The sequence below is a fragment of the Haliotis rufescens genome, unplaced genomic scaffold (genome assembly GCF_023055435.1).
Source record: "Haliotis rufescens isolate VD_foot unplaced genomic scaffold, xgHalRufe1.0.p SCAF_41, whole genome shotgun sequence".
Taxonomy (NCBI): domain Eukaryota; kingdom Metazoa; phylum Mollusca; class Gastropoda; order Lepetellida; family Haliotidae; genus Haliotis; species Haliotis rufescens.
Window position 1 is genome coordinate 1,555,525 of NW_025964124.1, and position 27,972 is coordinate 1,583,496.

Genomic DNA, 27,972 nt, shown 5'->3' on the forward strand with positions numbered 1-27,972 from the left:
GGAAGACAGTGTTTTATTGAACTAACGTACACATACATGTTTACACGTGCATCAATCAGACAGATATAGTGGATTGATCTCAAGGCTCTGTGATACTAGGTCATGATAAAAGATGGTAGATGCTGTCACCCTGCCTGGCGCTCGGCATCAGGGAGATGACACAAGGACTGGTCGGCTCAGGGTCAGTATAACGAGTGGGATATATCAGTGAGCGAGCACTATAGAACACGCACGCACGCACGCACGCACGCACGCACGCACGCACGCACGCACGCACGCACAAACACACACGTCGCCATATAAATTCGAATACATTGAACGGAACGCATAAAGCCTATTTCATACCACCTCGTGCAGCCGCGGCCACGTGTGGATTGGGTGGTCAGTATTTTACCGCTATGTAGGACTATAGCCACGTGTGGATTGGGTGGTCAGTATTGTACCGCTATGTAGGACTATAACCACGTGTGGATTGGGTGGTCAGTATTGTACCGCTATGTAGGACTATAGCCACGTGTGGATGGGGTGGTCAGTATTGTGCCACTATGTAGGACTATAACCACGTGTGGATTGGGTGGTCAGTACTGTGCCGCTATGTATTATATCCGAAACATTAACTGAAAGCTTGAATACACGCATGGTTGTATTTTGTAGAGCATAATCGGATTTAAAAACATCAAAAATAAAAAACCGATACACAACTGATGATGGGAATCTTGACATCTTATTGTTAATAATCAATAAATGTGGGTTTTTTCGGCAAAAACTTCGAACATTTCAAACATTTCAATTGTATCTTTATATTCATGTGTACACTTAATTACTAAGCTACGAATTCCTTTTTACAAACTGTTGAAGGAATGAGTGACGGTTAAATAGACACAATCAAATTTAACAACAGATGCTTTCAATTTTTAATTTCATGAAACACAAATTCGGTATAATTCTTTTTTTACCCTCTGTATATTCAGTTTCTTGAATTTGTTGTCTCCTCATTGTGTCCTCATTGTCTCCTCATTGTATGGCAATAAATAGTTGAAGCCATGAAACCCCGAGTACTTCAAGAGCTTCATTTAGGAAACACATGCATCGCAGAAACAACTTAATGATGATACCTGGTCAATGTCAGCTGTCAAATAAAGAGTCAACAGTGGCGACATGTATCAGTATATATGGAGGATATTTCACGTGTCTAGTGAAATATTATATTTCTCTCATCGAAATTATCTCCTTTCCAACGTCACGAGATGAGAATACCATGATATTTAATGAGACACATGGAATATCCTACTAATTATATACTTTTTGTGTATTTTTCTACCGGAAAATTATATTTTACATTATAAATGTAAAACTTTGAAACGTAAATTCTCCATACCTAACACGCAGGGACGTTTCACCAACCCTTGTAATTGCGACTTAGAAAGTAGGTCCGAGTTTGCAAAATCTTAAAAAATATATACAAAAGTCTACAAAAGTATTCTTGGTCACGAAAATTCTTTGTCATACATTTGGATATGATTATATACAAAATTAACTTACAAAGATATTCTTGAAAGCTACGAGACCGCTGTTGGAAGCGAAGGAATACACGCAAAATGCACTTTGCAAAATAAAAAGTCTCAACTGACGAGTTAAATGATGAATTTACAGTTTATAACGAAACATTTTCTAGAGTATAACAAACGGCAAGAAGCGATAATTAACTCCATAAATGACCGTCTGTCATTTTTTCAACTAACCTACAAAAGATTTAACGACTAACTGAAGCATGTCATCCATCCCAATTGCGTGGATCAATGCTCATGATATCAATCACTGGATTGTCTGGTCCAGACTTACAGGCCGCCGTCATATAGCTGGAATTTTGCTAAGTGCGGCGTAAAACAACAAACCAACAAACGGTGTCAACAGTTTGTATACATAAAGGGAGACAATTCAAGGGGAGGTAACTCTTGTATGACAATAGTACCCTGAAAGTCACCGCAGTGAAAATCAAATGTTATGTTGACTGCAGTGAAATATCATTTTTCTCAACTTCAGAAAACTCAGTCTTTCACACTGAAGTATATAATAAAGATGATTATATACCCAGGTAAACAGATTTCGTTTAAAGTAAGATGCCTCACTATTATACTGACTCCATATCGTTTAACCAAACACAGAGCGTCACCATTGTAACGCGACTCTCAACATAACATCCGCCATGGCCGTACATCGTCAACATAATTAAAAAAAAAGAAAGGTTGAATAGCTCGACTCGTGTAGTGGACTGCTCTCAAAGACGTCAGGACGACGTTAGTCCGGCAACGCCCATTTCTTCAGCCTGATATAAGCTTCTTCTGGGCGTGGTGCCTCTTGGGCTGCTTCCGGTGTGGGAAGTGCCCGTATTCGACCTTGACCTGGCATCATATAAGTTGAAGGACGTCTTGGGGAGTCATTCATGTCCAGACGGAATACTTCCTGTGGTGTCGGGCCGCTAGAGGGAGCTGCGAACAGCACGTGCACCTAAAACAGTGGAAGTGTTATTATTGAGAGACTGCAGATATGACCTACCTTAGTGAGTTGCACGGAGCTAACAGATGCTTAAAAGTAAGACGAACCTTGGCGAGGCGCAAGGCGACATGACGTACCTTGGTGGGTTGCAAGGGATTTGACGTACCTTGGTGAGTTGCACGCGTTGTGACGTACCTTGGTGAGTTGAACGGGTTGTGACGTACCTTCGTGAGTTACACGGTGATATAACGATTCCCGGTGAGAAGAGCGTGAATATGACGTACCTTGGTGAGTTGCACAGGGATATAGCAAACCTTGGTGAGAAGAGCGGGAATATGACGTACCTTGGTGAGTTGCACAGGGATATAGCAAACCTTGGTGAGAAGAGCGGGAATATGACGTACCTTGGTGAGTTGCACGGGATATGACGTACCTTGGTGAGTTGCACAGGGATATAGCAAACCTTGGTGAGAAGAGCGGGAACATAATACCTTGGTGAGTTGCACGGGATATGACGTACCTTGGTGTGTTGCACAGGGATATAGCAAACCTTGGTGAGAAGAGCGGGAATATGACGTACCTTGGTGAGTTGCACGGGATATGACGTACCTTGGTGTGTTGCACAGGGATATAGCAAACCTTGGTGAGAAGAGCGGGAATATGACGTACCTTGGTGAGTTGCACAGAGGAGCAGCAACAGCACATGGCGGCACTGACGATGGCCAGTGTGATCTCAAACAGTGACAGGAAGGCCACAAGCAGGGGGATTAGCCACCGGTAGTCGTCAGCATACAGGCCGTGGCGCTGTGGGTGTAACATTGTAACATCATGTAACCATGTAACATTGAATCAAGCACGGTTAGTCGTCAGCATACAGGCCGTGGCGCTGTGGGTGTAACATTGTAACATCATGTAACCATGTAACATTGTATCAACACGCTACTAAATAACACATCGCAACCTTGCACAACTGTGAGATGGGCGTATATCCGAACTCACCAGGACAGCCTCAAAGCACGTGACAACTGTGAGATGGGCGTATATCCGAACTCACCAGGACAGCCTCAAAGCACGTGACTACTGTGAGGACGGCGTATATCCGAACTCACCAGGACAGCCTCAAAGCACGTGACAACTGTGAGATGGGCGTATATCCGAACACACAAGGACAACCTTAAAGCACGTGATAACTGTGAGATGGGCGTATATCCGAACTCACCAGGACAGCCTTAAAGCACGTGACAACTGTGAGATGGGCGTATATCCGAACTCACCAGGACTGCCTCAAAGCACGGGACAACTGTGAGATGGGCGTATATCCGAACTCACCAGGACTGCCTCAAAGCACGTGACAACTGTGAGATGGGCGTATATCCGAACTCACCAGGATAGCCTCAAAGCACGTGACAACTGTGAGATGGGCGTATATCCGAACTCACCAGGACAGCCTCAAAGCACGTGACTACTGTGAGATGGGCGTATATCCGAACTCACCAGGACAGCCTCGAAGCACGTGACTACTGTGAGATGGGCGTATATCCGAACTCACCAGGACAGCCTCGAAGCACGTGACTCCGAAGCAGGCGGGGCCGAACAAGGCTGCACACAGCACACTCAGCGTCAGGAAAGTGTTGCGCTGAATCACAAAACCAGTTTATCAGATAATGCCGGAAACAACACAGTCACCCGAATTACTGATGACGTTTACATTAAAAGTGACAGTTAGTTTCGCTTTCCAGTGAATATAAGCGTTACTTATCAGGAATTGAATATCAGAGCAAACTAGATTCAAGTTGAAAAAACCGAATCCTTTCATATTACTATAGTAAATCTGAGATGCATTCTTTCGTATGATTATGTATGCGATATACATGCGTGTCTTCCTGAATGATGAACCAGGTGTATACTTACAAAAAATAGGAGGCTGTGGGCCCTGACACGTGACACGCACGTGCCTATTGCCCCCGCGATGATAAACTGAAACACAGACATTAACAATACGTTATTGCAGATCAGTGTATCCTGCGGTACACAAGGGACGTAACTCCACCGACATTTATGGTTGAAAATCCGGGTAGAATAGGTCTTCAGCAACCCATGCTTGCCGTAAAGGACGATTATGCTTGTCATAAGAGGTGGCTAACTGGATCGGGTGGTCAGGCTCGCTGACTTGGTTGATGCATCGTATCCTTATTGCGTGGATCAATGCTCATTATATCCATCACTGGATATTTTGGTCCAGACTCGATTATGTTTCAGACCGCCGTCATATAGCTGGAACATTGCCGAGTGCGGCGTTAAACACCAAACTAACAAACAGCTTAATGTAGATTGAAGTTTAATTTGATGCAGGGTTTTAACCACTCGGATGAAACCCACAAGCACCGGTAGGCTGACGCGGATCTTGTACCAGATAAGGGGCTCAACTACGAAGAACAAGTTGTGTTGCTCTAGCGTGCTCGCTCTAGGGCATGGAGGACGACACATCTGCCTGGTGGTGTCTGGTCACGCCTCCAGCACGGTTTGACTCAACACCATGGGGGGGGGGGGGGGGGGGGGGGGGGGGGGGCGTGTGAAAAGCTCGGTCGCATGTCCCACGTTGTCATAGTGACATGGGGCTGCTTCAGTGTGTAAATCATCGCATTCACCCCTCCTGCCTCCCTGTGGAGATTCCGGTTTTAAATAGATTCCCGAATTGTTTGATTGTCGTTTTTAGAAGTTTGTAATAACAGCAAGGACAAGAAATTTATGGATGACAACTTCTGTATTGTATTGTGGACGGCCAATCTGGCCATTTATGTATCCAACACAAACACTTCGTATATATTTGTACGTTTATGTTCTTTTTCTACTCGATGGATAAAACAAGTCACACTCTGGTTACAATTATATAGCAATAATAAACTTGCGTTTCTTGTTATGTTTTACGATGCAACGAAATTCTTATTTCAAACCACAAACAGCTACGGACCTTAGCTGTTAGTAAAAAAAATTAGTAATTTGTTTTTATAGAATTTTATTATGCATATATTGGCCCTCGTAAAACCGATCTTCACTTTTTGAAATTATATTGGTTATTTTTTTCTATAAAATTTCAACAACGCTGCCGATTATGTAATGGCAGTGACGGATGACAGACACACAGTTGTAGACAGTCGATGTTTGTATTTAAGATAGAATAAGATTTGTATAACTTCTCTGGGTCTAGATTTTCGGAACGATCTTAGCTAAGATGTGTCGATGGTAAAATGATTGCATAGTTGCATTAAGTTGAATATCACCTGGAGAGGTATTCTCTAGCGGGGAAATAGCTCCAAGTCGAGACGACGAGTTCTCGGAATATCCACTCTCTTGTCATCAATTCATTGTCAGCTTCATCCTTAAAAATGTCCATGGCAAAGTATGCTGCCATCTTGGATGAAGATAAAATAAACTTACGACAGATATGACACCTTAGATTTACGACAAACGTAAGATATCTTATGGCTACGGTAGTTTCGAAAATAGGCTACGATAGTTTACGATTTCCTCACGATAACTTTACGATTAATTTAGGGCTACGATCGTTTCGAAAATCTAGACCCTGATCGCTGTCAGAACAGACAATGTGAAGATTACATATATCGAGTGACACAACATATATATGTTTTACATTTACGTTTTTGTCTACACGGTGGATGATTGTTTGTTTGCTTGGTTGTAAGGGGCGGTCGGGTAGCCTTGTGGTTAAAGCGTCCGTTCGTCACGCCGAAGACCCGGGTTCGATTCCCTACAAGGGTACAATGTGTAAGGCCCACTTATGGTGTGGGAATATTGCTAAAAGCGGCGTAAAACAATACTCATTGATTGGTTGTTGTCTATCGCCCCACTAATGAAGTCTGGACCAAACAATCCACTGACTGACAGCATGAACAGCGATCTATGCAATTGGGATACGATGACATGCATCAACCACCCGATCCCGTCAGTCGTATCTTACGATTGACATAGCGTGGGTTGGTGAAGGCCTATTCTAAACCGGTTGTTCACCGGTTTCTTGGTGGGTGAAATACGCCAAGCGCTGGTTACAAAGATATTACAGTCATAAACGTGCGCTTCCTGTTTTACGATGCAACCGAATTCTAAATTCAAATCACAAACAACTACCTTTTAATAAAAGTTAGTGACTGGTTTTTTTAGAATTATATCATGCATTGTTGTAAAACCGTTCTTCTGTCGGGTAAGTTCGATCGTGAAACAAGTTTTGAATTATGCGATAGTTTCGTTGCAATAAAATTCCAACTGCGATGCCGACCAGATGTATTAGTCGGCGGATGACAGACACCCACTCGCGTCTCTTTGTCAGACGTGCTGCACATCTCGCCCCGTGGGAAGCAATACAATACTCCATGTACAAATACAAACAGTCGGTTAAAACTGTGAAAAGACGCTGATATTGTGGACAGCTGCCAGGATTACAGATCGCCAAATAGACGTCAGTCGCACATTACAGTACATACACTCGTCTCAGTACGTCTCACGCTATGGTAAGACCCAAAACGCCCCCACACAAAACTTTGGAGCTTTTTATTATTTTTTATAAAGACTTTGGGGTGGACATAATATGTTTTAAGACACTTATTTCCTAGCATAGAATTAAATGGATATACATGAAGGAAGTGATAATCGTCATTTTAATAAAGGAGTCGTGCCCAGTTGCATCAAAATGATCGTGCTATCAACATTGGAACCTTGCTATTAAGCAATACAAACTTTCTTTAGATTTAGATCATGTAAGTTATGTTCCTTGTAAATGTATGGCTTTTGAATTATGATAAAAGAAAAATTTGCTTGCTAAAGATACAGATTAAGATTACATCTGCAATTCTTTTTTAACTCCGTGTAAAAGATTTAATAAATTCATTTTGGACATTTGATGTGTTTGTCTCACGTAAAACATCCTAAAACTTGTTATGTCAGGTTTTTTTTACCTAGATTATTTCGCATTGTTATGAAAAAGTATCATCACATTTTAACATTTCTTAAGGCAACCCTTATGATGGCCAAATATATGATAGCTTCGCAATGAGGTCGTTGTCTAAAACAAACCGGAAGTGACACATTGGAAAACATACAGTCACGAGTTGATGGGTTGCAGGGGCTCCGTGTTTGTGAAGGCTACAGTAACACACAACTTTCAACGACAGTGTGAAGAGTTGCGTCCCTTAAGCATGCCAGGATCCTTTGATGTTTTGTTTGAACCCCAGGCTCGCCCTGATTGAACAGTGATTTGCCACATCACTGCTCTAGAGCTCTAGAGCCCCAATCGTGACAGGGGATTTATTCCTTCGTGAAGCTCTCAAGTGATATATAACTGTAATATCCTTCAAATTGGAATAAAACTAACTGCCTCACTCATACTGTGACAAGATATTCCTGGCTAAAAAACGTCACTGCCCACATCCCCCTCCCAAGCAGTTCCATCACCGCCCCCTCACTCCTATCACCACCCCGAGTCTACAACTGTTGCCAGAGTTCTGCTCTCTTCCTGCACCATAAGAACACGCAGATCTATCCCCACCCCCTCACTCCCATCCCCATCCCGAGTCTACAACTGTTGCCACGTATCTGTGAACCACTCACCCACATCCCGCACCACAGAGGACACGCAGCCACAGTTAGCGTCACGAGCGTGTCGTACACCATCAAGGACGCTGCAACAGTACTGGCTGTTTGACGTTCAGCATCGCGGTTTGTCAAAGTCAACGCCAGGTCAAGGCCACCGAGCAACGCACATGATACACCGATTCCGGTTTGGACAGCTCCGAGCACTCTGATTCCAGAATAGGGGAACTGGTCAGCGTGTTTCTTCTCGATACCCTGGACCTCCATAGAGTGTCGCCTACAGATTCATTGTTCCCTGCAAATAAATACACACGCTATACACTGAACGTTATTATACAGCTTATACCTTTCACATAAATGCACGCGTAATACCATGGAAGATAATATACAAGGGTTATACCCTCGCACACAATACACGCCTTGTACACTGCAAGTAAATGCATGCTTTATACCTTGCTAGTAAAAACATACTTTATACCCTTCACGTAGATACACACGTTATATACTGCCAAGTAAATACACACGTTATATACTGCAAGTAAATGCTCACGTTATATACTGCCAAGTAAATACACACGTTATATACTGCCAAGTAAATACACACTTTATACAGGCAGGTAAATACACACTTTATACCCTGCAAGTAAATGCTCACGTTATATACTGCCAAGTAAATACACACGTTATACACTGCCAAGTAAATACACACGTTATACCCTGCAAGTAAATGCTCACGTTATATACTGCCAAGTAAATACACACGTTATACCCTGCAAGTAAATACACACTTTATACCCGGCAAGTAAATACACACTTTATACCCTGCAAGTAAATACACGCTTTATACCCTGCAAGTAAATACACGCTTTATACCCCGCAAGTAAATACGCACGTTATACTCTCCAAGTAAATGCTCACCTTATATACTGCCAAGTAAATACACACGTTATATACTGCCAAGTAAATACACACTTTATACCAGGCAAGTAAATACACACTTTATACCCTGCAAGTAATATAAATACACGCTTTATACCCTGCAAGTAAATACACGCTTTATACCCCGCAAGTAAATACACACTTTATACCCTGCAAATAAATAGACACGTTATATACTTCAAGTAAATACACACGTTATATACTGCAAGTAAATACACGCTTTATACCCCGCAAGTAAATACACACTTTATACCCTACAAATAAATAGACACGTTATATACTTCAAGTAAATACACACGTTATATACTGCAAGTAAATACACACGTTATACCCTGCAAGTAAATAGACACATTATACCCTGCAAGTAAATATACAGGTAAAGACACACGTTATATTCGTTTGTTTGTTTGTTGTTTAACGCCGCATTCAGCAATATTCCAGCTGTATGACGGCGGTCTGTAAACAATTGAGCCTGGACCAGACAATCCAGTGCTTGATGTCATGACCATCGATCCAAGCAATTGAGATCGATGACATGCATTAACAAAATCAGCGAGCCTGACTGCCCGATCCCGTTAGTCGCCTCTTACGACAAGCATAGTCGCCTTTTACGGCAAGCATGGCTCACTGAAGGCTTATTCTACCCCGGATCTTCACGGGTCAAATACGCACGTTAGACCCGTTAAGTGAATACTCAAAGGTTCACGACAATTTGCAAAAAATGAAGGCAAATGTCATTTGAGTGGCAATATAAGCTATACATCTCAGCTGACTTTATGATATATTTGATTTTTAAATGACAATATCCTATGTTAGCGATATGATATCCACACAGTTAACTGTACTGGCGTTTAGTCGGCGCTATTGCATACTTCTACATGTTATTATACTTTTAAAATATCATTTGATTTAAAACTAAAAAAATATTTACAAAATTTGAAACACGGTAGGGGTCATGTAAATTCCTTTCTTATCCCAGTCTTCAATGAATTCGAACCAATGCATGTTGACACAAAGTGACCCAGCCATAGATTGCCTTACTACAAACAGTTGCAGGAATGGTTAATGGTTAAATAGACATAATCAAATTGAAAAACACTTCTATTAATTTTCAATTATATATAAAACAAACTCGGTATACTTTTTAAGACCCTCAGTTTACATCAATTAAGTACACATATTTACCCCCCTGAACTAACACCCCCGGGCAGAAGAAAGTACACACCCTAATCTCTTCCCCACCCGTTTGCCGATATCGTTCCAATAGCAACTGCATTCGGGGATTGGCCGGCTTCACCTATGGCTCTTGCGCCCATATTTATTTCCATTTCTGTCATTTTTTTAGGCATTTTTCTTCGTTGCACCAAATCAAAGAACCATGTGGTTGTGACGTTTATTGACCCATGCAAGTAACCCGGATGTAGCACCGCTGACGTTGACGGCGTGTTTTATTGTGTACGTGCACGATGTGAGCGAGTGTGTTGTCAGCATTCAGTAACTGTGTCACGTGCAACAAAGTTGGTCATTTCATTCTTCTAGCTGAAATGACAAGGTTCCTTAAAATATTGTTTTGTATATATATGGGACCGCCTCCTTGGTCTTGTGGTAGAGCGTCCGCCCGGAGAGCTGAGGGTCTGGGATTCGATCCCCAGCCGCGTCATACCAAAAGACGTTAAAAGATGGTACTTGTTGTTACCCTGTCTGGCGCTCGGCATTAAGGGGCTAAAACAAGGACTGGTCGGCTCGGAGTCAGTATACTGTGTCTGAGTGGGGTATTCATGTAAAACTGCGGCATGGTATCTCAGTGAGCTAGCACTATAAAGCGGCATCAGTCCGGACTAGTACAAGCAGCCACACACACACGCTATATAAGTGCAATAATCTTGGACGCGACGTTAAACCCCATTTCACCTCACCTTGTATATATATATGGACCATTTAAATGGTAAACAGTCCTGCAAAATGTTAATTAAGATAGTGTTTGTTTGTTGCCAGACACCGCACAGCAATACTTTTACCCATGCAGGGACTCGAACCCGGACTTCGGCATGACGAGCGAACGCGTAACCACTCGGCTACCCCACCGCCAGTTTATGCATGGAAACAGATAAATCAAACACATTGACACAGCATGTTGTCTCTGGATGTTGACCTGATACCAATACACGCTGTTTTATAATCAATACACGCTGCTATATTATACATAGACGCTGTTATAATAAACAGGCATAGCTATATCTAGTGGTGTTAATCTACGTGACATGTTCGATCGTGTGCACTGTAGGCGCTCTGTATTGAGATGTAGCTAAACGAATGGACACACGTTGCAATTAATAAAACCAATACCTGTCAAAAACAAACGAAGGTATGTACACAGACATATATTGAACGAGAAAGGCACTGAGTGCGTTTCGCTTGCTTGTACCGATAATATTTTGCTACTGAAAACACGAAAATGATCGAGGAGAATACAAGGTGAGGTGAAATGGGGTTTAACGTCGCGTCCAAGATTGTTGCACTTATATTGCGAATTACATGCACGTGTGTGGATGTGTGGCTGCTTGTACTAGTCCGGAGTGATGCCGATTTTATAGTGCTAGCGGACTGAGATACCATGCTGCAATTTAACGTGAATACCTTACTCAGACACAGTGTAATGACTCCGAGCTGACCAGCGCCTTAATTTCGAGCGTCAGGCAGGGTACCAACAAGTAGCATCTTTCAACGTCTATGCCTTACTTCATTTTTAGATAAATCTGCACGAGACGAAGGTATCATGACATCTACGGACGAAGTTATTGAAGGATATATCGCTGTCACTATACGAAGGTATTAAAGCAAATATTGCTGTCACTATACGAAGGTAAAGAATTATATATCGCTTTCACCAGACGGAGGTATCAAAGCATATATCGCTTTCACCAGAGGGAGGTATTAACGCATATATCGCTATCACCAGACGGATGTATAAAAGCATATATCGCTTTCACCAGAGGGAGGTATTAAATTATATTTCACTATCACCGGACGGAGGTATCAAGGCATATATCACTATCACCAGACGGAGGTATTAAAGCTTATATCGCTTTCACCAGACGGAGGTATTAAATTATATATCTTTATCACCGGACGGAGGTATCAAGGCATATATCACTATCACCGGACGGAGGTATTAAAGCTTATATCGCTATCAGCAGACGGAGGTATTAAAGCATATATCGCCATCAGCCGAAGGATTAAAATTCCTGCCCATCCAAACATGACTGGCGTATCACAACAACATGCTAATCGTCTATGTATATCACCACTCTGTTATGTCAGGGAAATACCTGAAGAGCTTAGAGCTAAGAGGGGCCAAAATTAACTTTGGCTCTTTTTGCATATTATTGCATAAATAACATCTATGAGTTCTTGTCTACCTGCAGAAAAAATATTGTTTTCATTGATGAGTTTTTTAAATAAAGCTGCTTAAAATTCTATAAAAGGGCCAAAGTCAAGTTCCAAAAGGGCCAAAGTCACTTTGCTAGATTTTGGCCGTTTTAGCTCTCATTTCCGTGTGTGGTTGAGACAGGTTGTCTGAGAGAGATTTTGAAAGTTTGGACACCTTATTATTATGTTTCAACTATTTCAACAAAGTTGGTATTAGTTTAAATCATTTAAAAGTACTTCAATAGTATGTGTTTGTATTTTCAGTAGTAGTTTATCAATCTCACATGTTAAATTCCATGCAAATGCCTGAGGGTAAAAAAGGGCCAAAACACAGACACTGGCCCTTTCCGCCCTTACACAAATTAAAAAACGTCAGTTTATTTCCTTTTTTCAATGTTTTTTTTATAACAACATTTATATCTCTGCGTACAGTCTCGGAATTTATCGGGGGGAAAAAGTTTATTAACATGCATAATATTGTGTTTTCATCACTTTTCTCAAAACAGTCTCCACATGACATTGGCCCTTAAGCTCGTCACCTAGTCCCTTGTGCCCAGCAGAAAGCCATGACATGCATGAATTGGCATGTTCGTTGATGGCATTCTAATTGCCAATCAAGTGAGTTACACACGACCCTCGATGTGTTTGGTGTCTGTTATGCAACCCACGGTTGATGCTCCAATGTCAGGACTGCAGACTCCCGTGTCAACATGGCGACCAGTTGGTGGGTGTTCACTGGTGATTTAACAGTATATGTTATTGACGTGTACACATCGATGTTAAGAAAAGTTTCACCAATATTAGTTTGCACTTATTAACTGCTTTCATATCTAATCTACATATTAAAATTGTAAAGCATTTGATAGTTGATTGGTTTAATATCCGATTTTAAGCATTGCGTGATAATTATGTAAAAGCGAACGTGTTAATTGGGCAAACATTACGAGATACAACCAAAGACCATGTTTAACGACATGGAATTGATGAGTCGGTCGATATTGCTAATTTGAGCACATGAGCCGTGTTGTCATGATAGTCAGTTGTTAAGGTCGCTTTGTGACGGAGTACTGTGCACAGTCACATGGAACTGATTACCTCCCCTTGCGTCTGAGGACATCGCTGATGGCGACCGCACATATCAATGTGTCATTGGGAGGCACAGCACGATGTAGTTGCTAGGCATTACGTCATGAGCTATTAACGACGTTGTTATATTTATTTGCTAATTACTGTAAAGTGTTGGCTTCCATTGTCTATGGCTGATCACCTATCAGAGCCAATCATCTGTTGGCGTCCTTCGTTGGTTTCTACCCTTTGTTATTTTCCACCTTCTGTTATCTTATTTTTGTTGTTATTCTTACATGTATAGAGAATACTACACTCATTCTCGTTAGATACCATTTTTACGAAACAAGTGGACTTTCTGCGGTATCTGGTCGAGCGAAAGCGAGGTCAGATACCATAGAAAGTTCACAAGTTTCCTAAAACTGGCATCTAACGAGAATGAGTGTGGTATTTTATTTATTACTCACGTTAAATATATATTAAAGTGTAAATACATAACAACTTTCGTTCGTTGACAGATCAAACTGAAACCGGTTGCAAAATCTGGTTTTGCATGAATATTGATATATGCCCAAATATGGGCATTGCTGACATTTCTATGCATACGCATTAACAACATGCTCTTGCTGTTGTGTTTGCAAACAAAACAGCACCGACGCTCACGATCCTTTTGGAAAATTTCTTCAACTTATGGTAATTCAAGCGCAATGTTGTAAGTACGAAGGACACCTATAAGAAAGTTATGAAAGTCAAATAAGCGCCGCGCTTTGAATAGCGGAGCAACTGTCGCTCGCTCGCACGGTCTGGGTCCTGGCTGTGCAATCAACATGGTTCGGTTTCCTTGATCTATCAGCTGAATTTATATTCTGTCCGTACCATTTAGGAAGAGGGAAATCGGAGTGTTCGACAAAGACATTAATGATAACTGTACCACCTTATACTAAAGACGTGAAAATCAACACGCTCAAGTCTGTTTGCATGTCAGTGACAGCTGCGCGCGAAGGGCAAGGTCACCACCGGAATAAGAAAAGACAACCGGGATTTACTCACAGCATTTTACGCTAGAGATAGGGAATGTTATTGTTCACATTTGGGATGTTTTGGACCACATAATCAGAAGTCTTCTATGGAGTTTCCGAATGATTTGTATCGGAAATGTTCACCTTACGTGATCTGGTCGTGCAGTCGTGTATGTTAATTCATGAACAAACACCTCCGGAAGCAATATCACAAAGAACGCTTCGAATGGCGACACTGATAGCACAAACGGAGCATCGAACGTAAGTCTAGATATCTGTCCAGAGAGCTTAAACTGACTTCATTTCAGCACGCTTAACCTTTAACGTTAAACTAAATTGAAAGTCGCGAAAGTTGTCGGGTGCCTCACGCTCATTTGGACCCAGGATCCATCGGTAGACATTGCCAATGATACGGCTCAAATACATGATGTCTGCAGTAGCTCTATGCATAACTAACACAGAATGCAAAGCGAATTTAATGCGTGTGGCGATCTTGTTTGGTTTAATAAAGTGTGTGTAAACGTCTCTCGCTTTCGTGAGATTCCTTTAGCTCTGCTTTCTAGTTGGGAAAGCGAATGACGAAATTTGAAGTATAGGTTGATGTGAGTAGCCATTTACTTCGGTCGTGTATGGTGAACTAGTATGATCTGGTTACGCTGACGTATGAAACACACAAGGTCATCACTGTTGCAGTTATGTCTGTTGTGCTGATACAGATTGTGTTATAAGTATCTCCGTGTGGTCTTATCACACGAACATGCCTCAGCTATCCTGGTATATACACAGTTGTGTTACCAGGATCTCCATGTGGCCTTATCACACGAACATGCCTCAGGTATCCTGGTATATACACAGTTGTGTTACCAGGATCTCCATTTGGTCTTATCACACGAACATGCCTCAGGTATCCTGGTATATACACAGTTGTGTTACCAGGATCTCCATGTGGCCTTATCACACGAACATGCCTCAGGTATCCTGGTATATACACAGTTGTGTTACCAGGATCTCCATTTGGTCTTATCACACGAAAATACCTCAGCTATCCTGGTATATACACATTTACAGAATGAACCATGTGGCCGGCCACTAAGAATATGATTCATGGATGGAGATCGATGCATATAAGTCAGTGGAAATGATGGTGCATTAATAATTACACCACTGAAAGAATATCCGGCAAAATTCGCTTTTTTCTGAAAATATGTTGTTCGGTATATTTGATAAAACATATTTTCGTGATAAAACTTACAGTGACGAACGTTGACATCACCCTCACACAATGGACCTATCTGCCGTATATTTCAAAACATGAAGTAGTGAGTGGGGAAGTGAATTAGTTTAATGCCGTTGTGAGCAGTGCTGTAGTCATATCACGGCGTGTCAGCTCCCGACATTAATGGCACGTAACTCTGCACATACATGGTACGTAACTCTGCACGTTAATGTCTCGTAACTCTACACGTTAATGTCACGTAACACTACACGTTAATGTCACGTAACACTACACGTTAATGTCACGTAACTCTACACGTTAATGTCACGTAACTCTACACGTTAATGTCACGTAACTCTACACATATATGGTACGTAACTCTACACGTTAATGTCACGTAACTCTACACGTTAATGTCACGTAACTCTACACGTTAATATCACGTAACTCTACACGTTAATGTCACGTAAATCTACACGTTAATGTCATGTAACTCTACACGTTAATGTCACGTAAATCTACACATATATGGTACGTAACACTACACGTTAATGTCCATTAATGTTGGCCTGATAAGATTGGAGGTGGTGCTCAGTTATTGTGTGCCGACAGTGACAGACTGAACCAAACTGAGTCCCTGCTCTGCGTTGTCAATCAGATCACGAAATGTAAAAATATGAGTAAACAAATGTTTTACTGCACCTGGTACGAAACCTGCAATACATGTAATAGATGAACATCCAACACACTCAGGCGTGATAACCTCTACGTCATAAACGAGGAACAATATTATAGGGGACACTGTCCTTTCTTCTAAAAGAACGAGACACAGTTACTGAACGGGGATAGCAAACTAGCTCAAACCTTGCACATTACATGTAGAGCAAGCCGTCAACATTGACACACCCTGGTTACTAACATGTACCATAGCAACATAATCACGTGATTCACTGATCGGGTACAAAGAAGGAAAATGCCTCCAAAAGTGTACATGATGGGAACAAATTTCGCGCATGATTGAACCTGACAGTATGCATTTGCCAGACCCTACAAGTGTGATGTCCCGACTGATGCGGGGATATCGGGAAACTGGTGGGATAAGATGCGGGGATATCGCTAAAACTGGTGGGATAAGATGCGGGGTTTTTGGGAAACTGGTGGGATAAGATGCAGGGATATCTGGAAACTGGTGGGATAAGATGCGGGAATATCTGGAAACTGGTGGGGGATAAGATGCGGGGATATCGGGAAACTGGTGGGATAAGATGCGGGGATATAGGGAAACTGGTGGGATAAGATGCAGGGATATCGGGAAACTGGTGGGATAAGATGTGGGAGGGTAGAGGAAGTCCTAGAAAGACAACTTCCAGGCAGGATCGATATTGCGGTGCGGAACAGATTGACGTGCAAGAACTGTGGGACAACGTCATGGTTGCCACAGGAATCCGACATTCGACGTCAACGACACGAAACAGATTGAAAAGAAATAAAGACGTCCTTCCAGAGAATGATTTTGACTGTGGTACCCATGCGCTGAGATAACAGGAGGTACAAGTTTGGAAGCCGTCAACAGCAGCATTGAAAATACGCCATGTTTTGCTGATGAATCGAGGCTCTGTTTGCACTATACAGATGTGAACAATGTTGTGGAGACGGCGTGAAGAGAGGCACTATCCGGCAGCAGTCCAAGAGCACCATGGTTACGGTGGTGGCACCATGATGGTCTCAGCTGGCATCACATGCGACAACAGGACGGATCTGACGAACGTGACAGTTAACATGACAGTTGACATGACAGTTGACATGACAGTTGACATGCCAGTTAACATGACAGTTAACATGACAGTTGACATGACAGTTAACATGACAGCTAATCTGACCGTCGTCTATGAGGCATCACGTTGGTGTCGAGTCTACCTGGCCTCATAAAGTCACGAAGTGCACAGTCAGACGTACACACAGCGACAAGAATAAAACAAGATACAAAACAACTGTTTTCAATTATTGGGGAAAAAGCCCCAGAGCCGCAGAGATCTACAAGCACGTGTGTAAACCGATCCAGCTAGGCTAGTAGTGTCCCTGCTGAATTGTTCCGTAATTCAAGTCTCCAAAGTTGCCAACATTTGTTGTAAAATGCCTCAGCTACGTTCCGGTTAGACGCTGATTTTCTGTATACTTGACTTTTTATTACAATTATTCCGGTATTCCAGTGCACGCACGTTATCGGCCTTTATTGAAGCATGTCGCAATTAAAGCCGAACATGCTTCAAACACTTCGTTTACCTGCCACAGCACTAAATCATGTTATAAAGCTCTCATAAATCTACCCCTTCCTACCGTCAAGATCGGAGCTTATGAATTACAATGTAGGAGAGGGTTAATCTGATACAGGCCTGAAGGGTGGTCAATTTGCGGATACATAGAAAGTAGCTCCTAAAGTAGTGGGGGTCTGTGAATATATAGAAACTAGCTTACTTAACGTGTGCGGGTATACGAAGAAATAGAAACTAACTCCTGCAGTTACAGCAATCTTCAAGTATATTGAAACTAGCTCACACATTTGTGAGGGTCTACAGATCTATAGAAGCTATCTACTACAGGTCTGTGGATATATAAAATTTACCTCCTACATTTATGCAGGTACTAGTATGTGGATATATAGAAACTAGCCCGTCTTGTGCGGCTCTGCGGATATATAGAAATAATTTATCAAGAATAAAGTGCATTCAAAACTTAAAAAAACATGATTAAATTTCGTGATGAAATAAAGACACAGTTGTGAACCACCCAGGACATGGAGGTCATGGAATAGATGAAGCAGTAAAATGTGACTTTGCATCAGGAGCTCGAAACTCTTCTGTTTTGTGCCCCAGACGCTGTCTGCTAGTGAAACACAAGGAGGAAATAGTGCAGCATGTTTGCCTTCTTTGGTGGAACAGCCACGCTGAGATTTATTCCATAGAGAATTCGGGACTCTAAAATGAATGGAGAACCAACTAGCAGGTCCAATAACTTTTGGGATAAAAATGAAATGTTTAATACTGTGCTCAGTATAATTAGAAATTTCACCAAAAACTCTTGTTATGAAAGTGAGGACATGCATTGGTCAGCGACAGCATCATAATAACAGCATCGTCACCACCACAACATCGTCACCAACACAACATCGTCACCAACACAACATCGTCACCAACACAACATCGTTACGGATACATCGGCGTGTCATACATCGTCATACACTCAACACTATTGGTAACACAACATCGTCATACATCGTCATACACTCAACACTATTGCAAACACAACATCGTTACGGATACATCGGCGTGTCATACATCGTCATACACTCAACACTATTGGTAACACAAAATCGTCATACATCGTCATACACTCAACACTATTGCAAACACAACATCGTTACGGATACATCGGCGTGTCATACATCGTCATACACTCAACACCATTGCAAACACAACATCGTCATACACTCAACACTATTGCAAACACAACATCGTTACGGATACATCGGCGTGTCATACATCGTCATACACTCAACACCATTGCAAACACAACATTGTCATACATCGTCATACACTCAACACCATTGCAAACACAAAATCGTCATACATCGTCATACACTCAACACCATTGCAAACACAACATCGTAACGGATACATCGGCGTGTCATACATCGTCATACACTCAACACCATTGCAAACACAACATCGTCATACATCGTCATACACTCAACACTATTGTAAACACAACATCGTCATACATCGTCATACACTCTACACCATTGCAAACACAACATCGTCATACATCGTCATACACTCTACACTATTGCAAACACAACATCTTCATACATCGTCATACACTCAACACCATTGTAAACACAACATCGTCATACTTCATCATAAACTCAACGCCATTGCAAATACAACATCGTCATACACTCAACACAATTGCAAGTACAGCATCGTCATACATTGTCATACACTCAACACCATTCGAAACACAACATCGTCATACATCGTCATACATTGTCATACACTCAACACCATTGCAAACACAACATCGTCATACATCGTCATACACTCAACACCATTGGAAACACAACATCGTCATACATCGTCATACACTCTACACTATTGTAAACACAACATCGTCATACATCGTCATACACTCTACACTATTGTAAACACAACATCGTCATACATCGTCATACACTCTACACTATTGTAAACACAACATCGTCATACTTAATCATACACTCAACGCCATTGCAAATACAACATCGTCATACATCGTCATACACTCTACACTATTGTAAACACAACATCGTCATACATCGTCATACACTCTACACTATTGTAAACACAACATCGTCATACTTCATCATACACTCAACACCATTGCAAACACAACATCGTCATACATCGTCATACACTCAACACCATTGGAAACACAACATCGTCATACATCGTCATACACTCTACACTATTGTAAACACAACATCGTCATACATCGTCATACACTCTACACTATTGTAAACACAACCTCGTCATACATCGTCATACACTCTACACTATTGTAAACACAACATCGTCATACATCGTCATACACTCTACACTATTGTAAACACAACATCGTCATACACTCAACACTATTGCAAACACAACATCGTCATACATCGTCATACACTCAACACAAACACAACATCGTCATACATCGTCATACACTCTACACTATTGTAAACACAACATCGTCATACATCGTCATACACTCTACACTATTGTAAACACAACATCGTCATACATCGTCATACACTCTACACTATTGTAAACACAACATCGTCATACTTCATCATACACTCAACGCCATTGCAAACACAACATCGTCATACATCGTCATACACTCTACACTATTGTAAACACAACATCGTCATACTTCATCATACACTCAACACCATTGCAAACACAACATCGTCATACATCGTCATACACTCAACACCATTCGAAACACAACATCGTCATACATCGTCATACACTCTACACTATTGTAAACACAACATCGTCATACATCGTCATACACTCTACACTATTGTAAACACAACATCGTCATACATCGTCATACACTCTACACTATTGTAAACACAACATCGTCATACATCGTCATACACTCTACACTATTGTAAACACAACATCGTCATACACTCAACACTATTGCAAACACAACATCGTCATACATCGTCATACACTCAACACAAACACAACATCGTCATACATCGTCATACACTCTACACTATTGTAAACACAACATCGTCATACATCGTCATACACTCTACACTATTGTAAACACAACATCGTCATACATCGTCATACACTCTACACTATTGTAAACACAACATCGTCATACATCGTCATACACTCTACACTATTGCAAACACAACATCGTCATACACTCAACACTATTGCAAACACAACATCGTCATACACTCAACACTATTGCAAACACAACATCGTCATACACTCTACACTATTGTAAACACAACATCGTCATACATCGTCATACACTCTACACTATTGCAAACACAACATCGTCATACATCGTCATACACTCTAAACCATTGCAAACACAACATCGTCATACACTCTACACTATTGCAAACACAACATCGTCATACATCGTCATACACTCTACACTATTGCAAACACAACATCGTCATACACTCAACACTATTGCAAACACAACATCGTCATACATCGTCATACACTCTAAACCATTGCAAACACAACATCGTCATACACTCAACACTATTGCAAACACAACATCGTCATACACTCAACACTATTGCAAACACAACATCGTCATACACTCAACACTATTGTAAACACAACATGTCATAAAATTATTCTGTTTCAATGTGGTGAATGTCATTATAATGTTCTGTTTAAATATGGTGAATGTCATTATAATGTTCTGTTTAAATATGGTGAATGCCATTATAATGTTCTGTTTAAATATGGTGAATGTCATTATAATGTTCTGTTTAAATGTGGTGAATGTCATTATAATGTTCTGTTTAAATATGGTGAATGTCATTATAATGTTCTGTTTAAATATGGTGAATGTCATTATAATGTTCTGTTTAAATGTGGTGAATGCCATTATAATGTTCTATTTAAATATGGTGAATGCCATTATAATGTTCTGTTTAAATGTGGTGAATGTCATGATAATATTTTGTTTCAATAAAGTGAATGTCATAAAATTATTCTGTTTCAATGTGGTGAATGTCATTATTATGTTCTGTTTCAATGTGGTGAATGTCATTATAATGTTCTGTTTCAATGTGGTGAATGTCATTATTATGTTCTGTTTCAATATGGTGAATGTCCTTATAATGCTCTGTTTAAATGTGGTGAATGTCATTACAACGTTCTGTTTAAATATGTTGAAAGTCATTATAATATTCTGTTTCAATATAGTGAATGTCATAAAATTATTCTGTTTCAATATGGTGAATGTCATTATTATGTTCTGTTTAAATATAGTGAATGTCATTATTATGTTCTGTTTCAATATGGTGAATGTCCTTATAATGTTCTGTTTAAATATGGTGAATGTCATTATAATGTTCTGTTTAAATATGGTGAATGCCATTATAATGTTCTGTTTAAATATGGTGAATGTCATTATAATGTTCTGTTTAAATGTGGTGAATGTCATTATAATGTTCTGTTTAAATATGGTGAATGTCATTATAATGTTCTGTTTAAATATGGTGAATGTCATTATAATGTTCTGTTTAAATGTGGTGAATGCCATTATAATGTTCTATTTAAATATGGTGAATGCCATTATAATGTTCTGTTTAAATGTGGTGAATGTCATGATAATATTTTGTTTCAATAAAGTGAATGTCATAAAATTATTCTGTCTCAATGTGGTGAATGTCATTATTATGTTCTGTTTCAATGTGGTGAATGTCATTATAATGTTCTGTTTCAATGTGGTGAATGTCATTATTATGTTCTGTTTCAATATGGTGAATGTCCTTATAATGCTCTGTTTAAATGTGGTGAATGTCATTACAACGTTCTGTTTAAATATGTTGAAAGTCATTATAATATTCTGTTTCAATATAGTGAATGTCATAAAATTATTCTGTTTCAATATGGTGAATGTCATTATTATGTTCTGTTTAAATATAGTGAATGTCATTATTATGTTCTGTTTCAATATGGTGAATGTCCTTATAATGCTCTGTTTAAATGTAGTGAATGTTATCAGGGTGTTCCTTACTCAGATGTGATGACGACAGTTATTATCCTGCCCGCTGCCATAGTGCGACTGGTATTCCAACCTTTAGTACTCAAATCAAAGCTTCTTATGATGCCCTTCCAGATAAAGACAATTAGCTTAATTAGCCGCATTCGTTACATCTGTATTCACTAGAAAATATTAAGCCTAAAGTTTTTCAAAATTTATTTCAAACACACTTTTATTTGTTAGGAAGGAAAGGTGAAAAGTCTTACCTGCCCGAGCTATGCCGGATACGTGTACCCTTATTGTAAAGATCTACATAACCTTATACACTACGCTGAACGTCTTGTCACGTGATCGGCAAATAGTGCTTGAAGAGACAAGTTTGGCAAACAACGTTTTCTGGTTCATAATGGGGGTTACCTGTCGTGGTTACAGAGCTGCCGGAAACTATCCATGAGCAGCACTTCACGGTCCCCACAGAAACGGACCTTCCCCTAGGCATTAGCCATTGACCACGTGCGTCCCCCCGCCACACCCTTACTAGATACGACATAGTTTGGAATGAGTGTCACATGTACAGTTCCTAAAAACCACCAGAACTTGACAGCAAGTGCATTTTATACATGCAATATACATGGGAACGTGACGTAGTTGATCCTATAGTGCAATCATAGCATCGTGTTCGAGGCAGACAATTCCATTATCTAATCCTTAAAATACAAAAACAAACAAACAGCCTTCCTCTTGTAGAGCTAATCCTGTCCCCAGGCAGCTAGCACCCCTCCCAGTCCGCCATGTAGGGGCTTCGTGTTAATGTGTGTTGACTTAATATCGTTTTTCCCACTCTCTAATCTGTCCGTATTTGTAATAACCTCATTCCACGTCCAAATGGCTTCATGTACTGGGTTTTTAGTATTTACACATATTCTTTAAGATAATACCCAAGGCCGTATCAATAACAGGTAATGTGTGATGGTGAGGCAGGCCAGGTGTAAACGTTTGGCCAAACAGGCCTGGGTTCGAATCCCCAACGCTCAGTACACGATACTGTTAAAAAAGTCATGTATATAAAGACTGCTTGGAGTAATACCTAAACAGGTGGCTTCACTGAACACCAAGCACATATGTAACAAGGCCTCCTTGTACGGATGCGGCACACTAGAGCTGTTGTGTATAGATGTTGCTATAACCCTTTGTATGACTTCAGGGGCGGTCGGGTAGCCTAGTGGTTAAAGCGTTCGCTCTTCACGCCGAAGACTAGGGTTCGATTCCCGACATGGGTACAATGTGTGAAGCCCATTTCTGGTGTCCCCCGCCGTGATATTACTGGAATATTGCTAAAAGCGGCGTAAAACTATATTCACCCAATTGTATGACTTCACCAGGGGCTGTGTACAAATTGTATGACTTCACCAGGGGCTGTGTACAAATTGTATGACTTCACCAGAAACTGTGTACAAACTACAGGCGCCCGTGATACACAGACGCAGTGACTGAGTTAGTGTAGCCATTGTCGAGAGGTTCTGTCTTACAGGGTCAAAGTAATACCAAGGGGTACAAGCCAATGTCTGTTGATTTACAATACCTCTCGTCTACAAACAAGTCGATCCCAGAAGTCAGGTTCCTTATTGAATCGTGTGTCACAATAATATATATTTTTAAAGTGAACTTTACACAACGTACGGCTTGTCCATTGATTGCCATTTTGCGATACTGAGATTCACTCGGTTCGTAATCTCTATGTACATAATGAAACTGGCGTTATGTGACAAACAAGCGGTATGTGAATGTTTGAGTGACTTCCAACCAGCAATGTCTACAAAGTGGATTCTAATTCCCCTGGATCATAAAGACCCTATTGGTCTGATGACCGCCTCCGTGGTCTAGTGGTAGAGCGTCCGCCCGGAGAGTGGAAGGTCCGGGGTTCGATCCCCGGCCGAGTCATACCAAAAGACGTTAAAGGATGGTACTTGTTGTTACCCTGTCTGGCGGTAAATAAGGACTGGTCGGCTCGGAGTCAGTATACTGTGAAAAAATCGGCATCAGTCCGGACTAGTACAAGCAGCCACACACACACACACACACACACACACACACGTACATGCACGTCGCTATATAAGTGCAATACCCTTGGACGCGACGTTAAACCCCATTTCACCTCACCTCACTTATTGGTCTGATCCAGGGTTGCTCCCGTAGTGTTGCATAACACACGTGCGGATTATACACGCTGATAAACTGTACAGATATCATTTTTAACAATTTTTATAATTATTTGTTTACAGTCAATAAATCATTAAAAAACTTAAGGAATATGTCAACACGTATGTTTGACGCCTGAACACAAACCCGGAGACACAGTTGAGTAAAGTGATGAGGAGTTTCGGTAGAATCCATAACAGTTGGTCGATGAATATTTATATATACAGCGACTGCATCTTGAAACACTTGACATCTACGATGAATGACATGATGCTGTGCGTGTGGGGTTGACCAGGGGGTCGATGCTGAGACTGACACTCAGTGTTAATACGTTGTGTCCCTGAAACCCGCCCCAGATCAAATCTCCTCACAAACACATGCACCCCAATGAAACAAGGTTTTGTTTCAAATCGATCATTGAGAAACTTGAGGGTGGAGTTTTGTCACGGGAACGGCATAGTAAGTATGAGTGTAGGGCACCATTGAAGGGCTAGCAGCAGGGGCGTGCCAATCACGACGTTTAACGACGTCCCCGTGGACCCCTCAGGAATCCCCACGTTTTGACATTGACTTCCCCTTGAGGAAATAGATTTTTTGCATTGGAAAAATATGCTTTCAATACGTGCTGTCAATGCACTGTCCTTCACGATATGCTGCTGTAAACATACATCTACAAAATGTTTGTCTAAACATACATCTACAAACTGTTTGTCTAAACATACACCCACAAACTGTTTGTCTAAACAAACATCCACAAACCATTATAAACATACATACACAAACAGTCATTATAAACATACATACAGAAACTGTTGATCGACGGATACATAACCAAACTGTTAGCCTAAACACACATACACAATCTGTTAGCCTAAACACATATACACAATCTGTTAGCCTAAACACACATACACAATCTGTTAGCCTAAACACACATACACAATTTGTTAGCCTAAACATACATACACAATCTTTTAGTCTAAACATACACACACAAACTGTTGGTTTCAACGTACACACTTAAAACTCTTCGCCTAAACACACATACACAATCTGTTAGCCTAAACACACATACACAATCTGTTAGCCTAAACACACATACACAATCTGTTAGTCTAAACACACATACACAAACTGTTAGCCTAAACACACATACACAAACTGTTAGCCTAAACACACATACACAATATGTTAGCCTAAACACACATACACAATCTGTTAGTCTAAACACACATACACAATCTGTTAGCCTAAACACACATACACAATCTGTTAGCCTAAACACACATACACAATCTGTTAGCCTAAACACACATACACAACCTGTTAGCCTAAACACACATACACAATCTGTAAGCCTAAACACACATACACAATCTGTTAGCCTAAACACACATACACAATCTGTTAGTCTAAACATACACACGCAAACTGTTGGTTTCAACGTACACACGTAAAACTATTTGCCTAAACACACATACACAATCTGTTAGTCTAAACACACATACACAATCTGTTAGCCTAAACACACATACACAATCTGTAAGCCTAAACACACATACACAATCTGTTAGCCTAAACACACATACACAATCTGTTAGTCTAAACATACACACGCAAACTGTTGGTTTCAACGTACACACTTAAAACTCTTCGCCTAAACACACATACACAATCTGTTAGTCTTAACGCACATACGCAATCTGTTAGCCTAAACACACATACACAATCTGTTAGTCTAAACACACATACACAATCTGTTAGCCTAAACACACATACACAATCTGTTAGCCTAAACACACATACACAATCTGTTAGCCTAAACATACAAACACAAACTGTTAGCCTAAACACACATACACAATCTGTTAGCCTAAACATACCCATACAAACTGTTAGCCTAAACAACCATACACAATCTGTTAGCCTAAACATACACACACAAAATGTTAGCCTAAACACTCATACACAATCTGTTAGCCTCAACATACACACACAAACTGTTAGCCTAAACACACATACACAAACTGTAAGCCTAAACACACATACACAATCTGTTAGTCCAAACATAAAAACACAAACTATTGGTTTCAACGTACACACGCAAACTGTAAGCCTAAACATTCATACCCAATATGTTAGCCTAAAGATACAAACACAAACTGTTGGTTTCAACATGCACACACAATCTGTAAGCCTAAACACACATACACAATCTGTTTGTCTAAACATACACACACAAACTGTTCGCCTAAACATACAAACAAAACACAAACTGTTTGTTTCAACGTACACACACAAACTGTACGCCTAAACGCACATGCTCAATCTGTTAGTCTAAACATACACACACAATCTGTTAGCCTAAACGTACGTGAACCAATACTCTCCACGTATAAACTCACGCTAGTACTCTCAAAATATGAACAAACAATCCTCAAAAGTGCAGATAATATGTGACGTACATGTTCGAACTATTTTGAAGGAACAAGATAGTTTCTGGTGGGCGTCCGTATATAGTCACACATAGTTTGATATATGGTTAATGTAGGATTGATTCAGAAACCAACCAACCTGAAACGCGTCTTGATGGTAGTCATCCGAACACAGGTCGCTGGTACTTGTGCTGATAGAGTGTTCAAACCGTCCACAGGAATCGCGGTTCTCGTGGGTACGTCATGCCGGCGAGGGCGGGGGTCTTACTTAATAACCCTCCTTGTGTATGAATGT

At 40.7% G+C, this 27,972-nt stretch overlaps 1 protein-coding gene across 2 annotated transcripts; it reads right to left on the minus strand.

Annotated features, from left to right (window-relative positions):
• Nucleotide 1: 1 nt before the first annotated feature.
• On the minus strand, nucleotides 2-27,946 carry LOC124119911. Of its 2 annotated transcripts, none has more exons than XM_046482582.2 (6): nucleotides 27,817-27,946; nucleotides 8,119-8,395; nucleotides 4,408-4,473; nucleotides 4,046-4,132; nucleotides 3,166-3,300; nucleotides 2-2,508 (listed from the first exon to the last, which is right to left on the minus strand). In XM_046482582.2, the coding sequence occupies exons 2-6, from the start codon at nucleotides 8,365-8,367 to the stop codon at nucleotides 2,299-2,301; spliced, it is 747 nt and encodes a 248-aa protein (XP_046338538.2). In that variant the 5' UTR covers nucleotides 8,368-8,395; nucleotides 27,817-27,946; the 3' UTR covers nucleotides 2-2,298. The 2 variants fall into 2 exon arrangements, with proteins under 2 accessions (XP_046338538.2, XP_046338539.2); XM_046482583.2 differs by lacking the exon at nucleotides 27,817-27,946 and adding an exon at nucleotides 23,310-23,395.
• Nucleotides 27,947-27,972: the final 26 nt, after the last annotated feature.

Coding starts and splice junctions, on each gene's coding strand:
- LOC124119911 (XM_046482582.2), bottom strand. CDS start 8,367: ATGGAGGTCCAGGGTATCGAGAAGAAACACGCTGACCAGTTCCCCTAT. Junction 4,474..8,118: donor CTCTGTGGTGCGGGATGTGG/GTGAGTGGTTCA, acceptor TCTGTGTTTCAG/TTTATCATCGCGGGGGCAAT. Junction 4,133..4,407: donor CCCACAGCCTCCTATTTTTT/GTAAGTATACAC, acceptor TTTGTGATTCAG/CGCAACACTTTCCTGACGCT.